This window comes from Micromys minutus (genome assembly GCF_963924665.1).
Source record: "Micromys minutus genome assembly, chromosome: 27".
In the NCBI taxonomy this organism is placed as follows: Eukaryota; Metazoa; Chordata; class Mammalia; order Rodentia; family Muridae; genus Micromys; species Micromys minutus.
Genome location: NC_137962.1, coordinates 36,004,416 through 36,013,374, shown reverse-complemented (window position 1 = coordinate 36,013,374; position 8,959 = coordinate 36,004,416). Strand labels below are relative to the sequence as shown.

The following is an 8,959-nucleotide window of genomic DNA, read 5'->3' as shown; positions in this document are numbered from 1 at the left end:
TTTGTCCCTTGCCATATCCGTAGCCTCCATATCTGGGCCTGGGCCCCGCTTCTTTGATGCCTGTTCTTCATTTCTCCTTTCCACACCACTTTCCAGTCCACTGTACAGGCCTCTGGGCTAGAGCGCTGAGCAGCTGGAGTGGCTCAGGGGCCAGGCATAGCCCTCACAGGGGTCCTACTACGTTCTTCCAGGGACAAGTCTTCCCGTGGACCAAAATGTAGGCTGAGGCCAAGGCAGCCACATGCATAGCTCTGCAGGGGTGGCAGTAAGGGGCGAAGAGGAAAGTGAGACTGAGGACCACTTTGCCCATGGGGTCAGGAGAGGAATGGCTTTCCTGATGAAGGGAACAGCCTGGGCAAAAGTCCAGAGAAATGAACTGTTCAGGCTAGGATGCAGAATGTGAGAGCAGACCAGGCCAAGGTAGGCAAGAGTCCTGACTGTGCCGTGAGGTGATGACCTGTCCTGAAGGCCCAACTCCCGGCCCAAAGCAAGTCCCTAGACAAGAGATGTGGCTCTGAGGTCCTAATCCAAGACAAGGCTCGGAGCCTGTGGAACTTCTAGAGATTTTCATAGACGAGGTTAAATTCATGGTCATCTTCAACTCTATTCAGTTTCTCCTAGAAGAGAGAAAGAGATGAAGAGAGGGAAGGGGGAGAGAGGAAAATATTAGGAAAAGAACAAAACTGAACCAATGTTCTCGTAGAGTTAAACTCACTGTGTAGCCCAGGCTGGTCTTGAACTTACCATAATCTTTCTGTCTCCACCTCCCGAGTGCTTGGGAGGGGACGTGGGGGGGGGGGTGTGGTGCAGACAGAGAGCTTACTGAGAGTCACTTTGACAGGAAACATGATCATTATCCCCAAGTCCACCTCGTCTCCTGCCATGCCTCTCCATGCCTGCCCTCCACCCTCCAGTTACACCAGGCTACCCCCAAGTCAGCTTCCCTAGCCTCTCCCCCATGATCTTTGGTCTGGAATGTGCCTACCTACCAGAATTCACCTTGCAGGGTGCATATCAAGAGGACCAGAGGTAGTGGGAGGGGGGACACCAGGAAAAGAGGAGGGAGAAAAAACTGCAACCGGACATATACCTACCTACCTACCTACCTACATACATACATACATACACACGTACATACATACTTACATACACATGTACATACATACTTTACATACACATGTACATACATACATACATACACACGTACATACATACATACATACACATGTACATACATACGTACACACATGTACATACATACATACATACACACTTACATACATACATACATACATACATACATGGACCAGGGAGCCTTTGCTTCTCCTCACTCTAGTCTGGCCTTTCCACAGGACCTGTCCCTCTAGGCTACCAATACCTCTGCATGCCTTGGGAGTCAGTAGTTTATTTCTGCAGAGTAGGCTCCCAGAAGGCAGGGTACCTCACTTTCCTGCCTAGCACCCCAGAACCTGTATAGACATTGACTGAGATGGGTGCCATATCCTCAGTGGTCCAGGGTGAGAGTATTTCCAGTTAGGACCTAGAGATTCAACAAACACTTCCAACCTGGGCTGAAAATGGTAGAGGACCAGCTTTTGTTCTCCATGAGGCTCCTCTGTAGAGTTCAAAGCCCCAGTGCTCCTGCTATTCCTAAATTCTGGCAAAGCTGGTAGCTCAGGTCAATATTACTCACCCACTTTACGGATGAGCAAACCGAGGCTTAAGAAAGCAAGTGTGAGTAAAGAATGAGCCCAGAGCTCTTTTATAATGACAGTCTTGAGCAGGCCAGCCAGGGTACTAGCACACATCTGGAAGCTTTATACTCTCACCTGATTGGCCAGTGTAAGCGACTGCACAATGCTCACAAGTGTTGAGTATAATCCCCACACTGTGCGAGGGCACACTTGGTCCTAGGTAGCTCTCTCAGCGCAGTAAAGATTACTCTGGCTGACTAGATCACAGACCAGGAGATTCAAGCACAGCGTGGTAAATATATCTCCTTACAGCTGCACAGCTGCTGCAGGATCAATGAGTTCAAAGCTCCAATCTTCCTAGCCACTAGGCCAGCTTCTGGGGAGGGGACATTCAACTTCAGGTGGCCCAGTTCTCTGACCTATCAAGTTCACATGCCATCGCCATACATGGGTCAGAAGGAAAGACAGAAGGAGCAACCGGGTCCCCAGCCCCAGCACATACCTTGGTGGCTGAGCTTTGGCTGGAGACAGGGCTGCCCGTCTCTCCCTCGATGCAGGCGTAGACCTCTGTCTCTCGACGCTGTAGGGACTGCAGGAAACAGGGTGCTGGGGTCAGTGGCAGGTACGGAAAAGGGCAGGCCCCCAGGTTCCTGGAGCAATCCTTCCTGCCTGTTAACCTGATGTGACCTGGAAGCCCAGGGGAGGGTAAGACAGAACCCCACCCCACTCCCTGCATGCTGTCCCCATACTATGAACAGCCACACCATTAAAACTGTCAGTCATAAGTCACCCGAGTCCCTGTCCTAATTGTATGGGGCCAGTTCTGCCTGTATGTCCCCTCAAGGACCCCCAGCAGAGCCCAGCGCTGGACTCTGTCCAAACTTGCACCTGGCTGGTGACAGGACATGCTCTTTGGGACTATCATCCCTGAGGCCTTAGCAGCTGGGAGCCCTCTGCATGACACCCAGGTCCCCTGCTAACTTCAGCCCTCACTCCCTGGTTCAGACTCTGCCCGTGAGGAATCAATCCATCCACCCCCTAGGTCTCTTCTTACTCATAGCCCATCCTGTGCTCACAGACATCCAAGGTACCCAATAGGGGCTCTCATTCCTCATCCATCAATCCTATGCCTCGCTGGAGGAAAACAGGGTCCAACTCCAGAGCCCAGTGCATGCTTCTCTCTCCCCAGTCATTTCCCTTTATGCCCTTGATCACCATCTCAGTCTCTAAATATCCACCATTGGCAATGCAAGCTCCCACTCTGTCCTCTGACCACACAGCCTTGCAAATCCATGACCAGAGAGAGAGAGATTCCCCTGGGGCTTTCTGTAGCAGGTCACACCCCAATACACATCCATAACCTCCAGTCTTGGGAACCTCCTGGGGACAGGGACCATGGTTGGTTTGTCTGTGAGCTCCTGACTATGGCCAGACTTGGCACACCAAGTGTGTCACCTAATAAGGATTGGCAAGGGAACACCTCACTAGGTGTGGGGACCCAGTTCACTTTAGAGTTGTTACAGGCCAAACCACAGATTCCAAGATGGTGAGAGGAAACAGGCTTTGAAGACAGACAAGACCGGGTTCAATTCTTGACTCTGATATCTGCACCACGGGAAGCTTCTTTGTTTCTCTGTGCCTCAGTTTCCCCATCTACAAAATGGAAACTATCACATCTGCCTTGCAGGCCCAACACATGCATAAACATGAGGTTGCACATAAAGAGACTTGCACAAAGTTAGGCAAATAGTAGGTGCTTAATATGCAGGTGCTTGATGATCATCAGGGAAGACACAGCATTTCCCTCTGTGACCCCAGCTGGGGTGTATCTGGGCTCTAGAACAGAGCTTGCAACGGCCCAAGCAAGAGGCAGAAGCATTCCCTTCCCTGGTGTACTTGTCAGATGGATGCCGGCTTGTTGCCAAGGAGGCGGTTTCCCTGGCAACAGTCAAGCAGGGGTTGGTGAGGCAGGCTGGAGAGACAGGTGGTGCTCAGAGGCAGGAGGAGGGTGGGGACGTGGGAGGAGAGAAGGGAAGAAAGCACCCAGAGGTAGCCACGTATGAAAACCCCTGTAATAAACCATTTGGCGCTTGGGAGACCCTAACTTGCAGGGCATCAGGCATGGGTGGTGTGAATGTTCTGAGGATTATTCACAGTGCCTCTGAGCCAGATGCAGGGTGGAGCCTGCCAGCAGATTTTTCCAACCTGCCTCATTTCCAAGGGAAGGAAACTTCCAAGGTCTGGCCTGAGATGTGTGGTCCCTGTGCCTGTCTGGAGTTCTGGCCTCCTTCTAGCACACAGGATGGGACATGTTGTCCAATCACACTGTGACCACTTGAACCCTTCTCAACCTGACAGAGCTGGGATCACAGGTGGTTGGTTCCCTTTCTCTAGTGTTTCCACTCCAATGGGCTACCCTAGCAGGTGCAAGCCCAGAGAAGCCAGGGACCATCAGAGACGAGGAAGGGCACCCTCTTCCTGGGGTCTGTGCTCTAAAAGGCAAGGGTAGCCATCACTCAGCTGCTGCCAAGTGGAGCCTTTGCTGGTCCTGCCCTACTGACTACATCTACATTCAGGGTATGACCTGCTGTGCAGACATGAAATGCAGGGTAGGGCCTTGTCAGCAGGACACTTCTGAACCTCTGATCCAGCTCTGTCTTCCTAGCCTTCCCCAGCAAAGGGAGCAGGGATGGTGAGAGAAACTGCCGGCCTCCACTCCGCACTGCAGGGCTTACACTGGCTTAGACTGGGCTAGCCCAATGCCTCCCAGCTAGGGCTCTTGCTGGGCTTAGCTCTGCCTGGTCACTCGTCTGTCTCAGGCACTATACACAGACCTTTTACCACCTGTTGCCCAGTGGGCAGTTGCAAATGCTCATTAGCCTGGTGGGAGAGTCAGGGCCAGCCTCAAGGTTGTCTTAGGGCAGTGCAAAACCAGCTGTCTGAACCTGGACCACATCCTCCAAGAGTACTGGGCATTGAGGTCATGGGCTAGCTCTGAGATCACAGTTCAGAGAGGAACAGTAGTTAATGGAGAGAGCATTGCAGTACATTTGAAGTCACCAACCCACTCCTGGGAAAGGTTTTCCAACACCACACCTAAGTGTTAGAAAAGTCACTTCCAGGGGCTGGAGAGATGGCTCAGCAGCTAAGAGCACTGGCAGCTCTTCCAGAAGACCTGGGTTCAATTCCCAGCAACTATATGGCAGCTCACAACTGTCTATAACTCCAGTTCTAGGGCATCTGACACCCTCACACAGACAGACATGCAGGCAAAACACCGATGCACACACGGATAAATAAATCTTAAGGAAAAAGAAAAGTCACATCAGCAAGGACAGCAGTGAGGGAACACTGGTCCAGGCAGAGCTGACAGATCTCTAACTGTTGCTGATGCCCCGCATTGGCTATGAGCACTCACTCTGCCCTGTATCAGCCTCACAACTGAAGATACTCTGGCAACTCAGAGCAGACTTCGGGGCACTGGGCTTGTGCAGGACTAGGAGGGGGTTTGAGGGGAACTGTAACCATTTAGGAAAAAGGAACCAGACAAGAAGACATTGGAGAGACATGAGCGGGTAAGAGGAAGCTGTCACTTACATATTACATCACACTACACTACACCAGACCACACCAGACTACACCACACCACACCACACCACACCACACCATACCATACCACACCACACCACTCCATACCACACCACACTACACCACACCATACCATACCACACCACACCACTCCATACCACACCACACTACACCAGACCACACCACACCACACCATACTACACCATACTACACTACACCAGACTACACCACACCATACCACATTACACCAGACCACACCACACGACACCATACTACACCACACCACACCACACCACACTACACCAGACTACACCACACCACACCACACCATACTACACTACACCACACCACACCATACTACACCATACTACACTACACCAGACTACACCACACCAGACCACACCACACCACTCCACACCACACCACTCCACACCACACCACACCACACCACACTACACCAGACCACACCATATCATACTACACCACATCACACCACACCATACCATACCACACCACACCACACCACACCACACCACACTACACCAGACCACACCACACCACACTACACCAGACCACACCACACTACACTATACTGGAAAGGGATATCTGAGGAGAAAGTTGGTATAGGAAGGGCCTCTTGAACAGGTAGACAGTGACAGATTGCTAGCTATGAACAGGGCTGTTAATCTTGACCTTAGGTGGGACGGGTATGGTGGTCTCAAGAATTGCTGCTCCAGGTGTGGTGGCAAATGCCTTTAATCCTGGGGGGGGGGTAGAGGTAGAGGCAGGACCAGCCTGGTCTACATAGTGAAGTCCAGGCCAGATAAGTGAGACCGTGTCTCAAAAAGAAAAAGAAGAAAAAGAAGAAAAAGAAAGAAAGAAAGGAAGGAAGGAAGGAAGGAAGGAAGGAAGGGAGGGAGGGAGGGAGGGAGGGGAGGGGAGGGGAGGGGAGGGGAGGGAAGGGAAGGGAAGGGAAGGGAAGGGAAGAGAAAAGAAGAGAATTGCTTTACCATCTCCACTTTTAGGAACAGGAACAGACTGGGACTTGAGCAACCTCGTGCTGCTCAGAGACTTGGACACTCCTGAGAACCCTACTATGTAGCTGCTCAGGGTACTTCCATGGTGTCCTCCTTCCTCTTCCTTCACAGGTCCTGCACCCAGTGTGACGACTACCAGGAGTCCCGCTCCTTTCCTCACCTTGGGTTTCTCTAATAAGATTGCCGCTCGTTAGTCCCCATGTCACTGAGGTGCCAAGCAGACAGTGATCTGTCAACAGTTTAAGGTGCTGGCTCTGGCTGCTGCCAGGCAGAAGACAGGGATGAACACAGGCAGCAGAAGGGAGAGCAACTGCAAGACCACCACCAAGAGACAGGAGAGACTGAAACAGGGACAGCTACGTGTGCCTAGAGCAAGGTCGACAGTGGACCAGATTAGGTGACATGTTGGCTGGTCTTATGTCAACCTGACACAAGCTAGAGTCGTCTGAAAGGAGGGAACCTCAGCTGAGGAAATGCCTCCATAAGATGCAGCTGTAAGACTCTTAATTAGCGGTTGATGGCAGAAGCTCCAGCCCATTGTGAGTAGGGCCATTCCTGAGCTGGTGGCCCTGGGTTCTACAAGCCAGCCATGTGAAGCAAACCAGCAAGCAGCATCCCTCCATGGCCTCTGCATCGGCTCCTGTCTCCAGGTTCCTGCCCCGACTTCCTCCACTGAAAGGCTAAGAATGTGGAGACATTCCTCCCCAGCTTGTGTTTGGTCACAGTGTTTCATCATAGCAGTAGCTAAAGCAGGTGATGACAGAAAGAACATCTTCAAGTGTCTGGCCTGAGTAACAAAGGGGACAGCCAGCTTCTCCCAGGGTGAGGATGTAAAAGAAAGCGCCCAGTGCCTGAAGAGTTGGAATTTGGTTGAGAAGTGTACGTGAGACCAGTGGAGCTGGGTCCAAGGCTCACTGAATGTCTGAGACATAAGCTGAGGCTGGTCCAGACACCGGTGGTGTTCAGAACCCTTACCAGTGAGATCACTGGACCAGGGTCCCAGGGCTGAACCCCAATCTCTATCCCAACATTTGGAGATTAGGGTTCCATAGTTCCGGAAGAGAAATCAGTTGAGTCAGGACTGAAGAGGTTTGGCAGTGAGCCAGGGGAAGATCAAGAGAGAATGGAATGTTCTAGAATCAAGGAGGAGGGAGCACTTTGTGCTATCAGAAGCTGCTCATCAAGGGACCCAAGGACCCAGAATTCTCTGCTGGAAATAATCACATGACTGAGGACAGAAATTCTGGTGAAGGGTGACAGGCGGACTAGCCAGTCGCAGAAGAGAGGGGAGGGTAGGCAGCTCGACCTGAGTTCAAATCTCTAGAAGCCATGTAAAAGCAGACATGGCAATTGCATGGTCTGTAAGTTTAGCCCTTCTCTGTCCGGTGAGATGAGAGGCAGAGATAGGAGAATTCCTGGAAGTTTCCAGGAGTTCACAGGCCATTAGCCTTGGAGGATGCAGCAATAAATTCAAGGAGTCTCTGTCTCAACTAAGGTAGAAATCGAACACAGTGCTCAAGGCTGACCTCTGATCTCTGACCTTCACACACATGCTACAATACATTTCGATCCATATTCCCATATACAGACGGTCTGTGCAGGCATACATATACACAGATTTCTTTTTAAACGTAAAATAATAAAAAATAGCAGAGGCATCAAGAAAAGGCACCCTGGAGCATTCTGTCATCTGTAGAGAAGGGAGGGCAGCTGGAGCAGACACAGTTCAAGATGAGGAATTTAAAGCGGAAGGTATCACAGTGTGCTGGGAGCTGCAAACGCAGCTCTGTGTGACTAGCCCCGTATTAATCACCGCAGGACCAGGACTCAGACAGCTTAAGAAGTAGACTCAGCAAGTCCCAGACCAGCGTGAGTTAACACAGTGGGGCCCTGTCTAAAACCAAACAAACACAAGGCTTTGCTTCTGTCCCACTCTAAATACTCCTAGCAGGTTGGGTTTCTAAACACAAAGTTGGAGCGGTACAGCTTCTCTGACATCAAAATGTGTGAGACCTTTTGCATTTGAAAGAAAGCAAAGCTGACACAGTTAAGAGGAGAAATACAGGAATCCACAGTCTCACTGGCAGATAACTCACTTCTTTAAACAACTGATAGGACAAAGAAAATCAATAGGGATCTATAAGGGTATGGGATATTTAGCAACATGATCAGCCCACTGGCACGGACATGTATAGGACCCTCGCTTGCCATGAATGAAGTACGGACGCTTCCCAAGTGTGTGTAGAGCATCAGGTAAAACACACAAGTCCCAGCAGAGTTCAGAGTAGAAAAGTCAGGACATACGGACATACGCATTATAGATTTAGTCAGAGATAAGGAACATTATAAAATGATAAACATCAAAAACAAATCAAGGGCCCAGTGAGACAGCTGAGGAGACAAAGGACAGGACTCTCGGGAGCTCAGTCAGACCCCAAAACCCACAGAGTAAGAGAGACCCAAGTTTCCCCTGCTCTCTCCAAACGCACACTGTGGCGTGCATACACACCCTCCCCAGTATAAAAATAAATACATTCTTAACAGACTTTTTTATGTGCCTTGGTGTTGTGCCTGCATGTGTGTGTGTATGAGGAGCCGGATCCTCGGGCACCGGAGCTGCAGGCAGTTGCAGGCAGTTGC

The 8,959-nt window shown here is 50.8% G+C and overlaps 1 protein-coding gene across 1 annotated transcript in view; it reads right to left on the bottom strand.

Moving 5' to 3' along the window:
• Positions 1 to 311: 311 nt before the first annotated feature.
• The window catches only part of NFAM1 (NFAT activating protein with ITAM motif 1), a gene marked incomplete at its 5' end in the record, with an annotated part of 31,662 nt that continues 23,014 nt past the window's right edge, over positions 312 to 8,959 (bottom strand). Inside the window, 2 exons of the mRNA XM_080939732.1 lie at positions 312 to 617; positions 2,197 to 2,283. Coding sequence (XP_080795858.1) covers positions 558 to 617; positions 2,197 to 2,283 — 147 coding nt within the window. The 3' untranslated portion in view covers positions 312 to 557. The remainder of the gene's footprint in view (positions 618 to 2,196; positions 2,284 to 8,959) is intronic.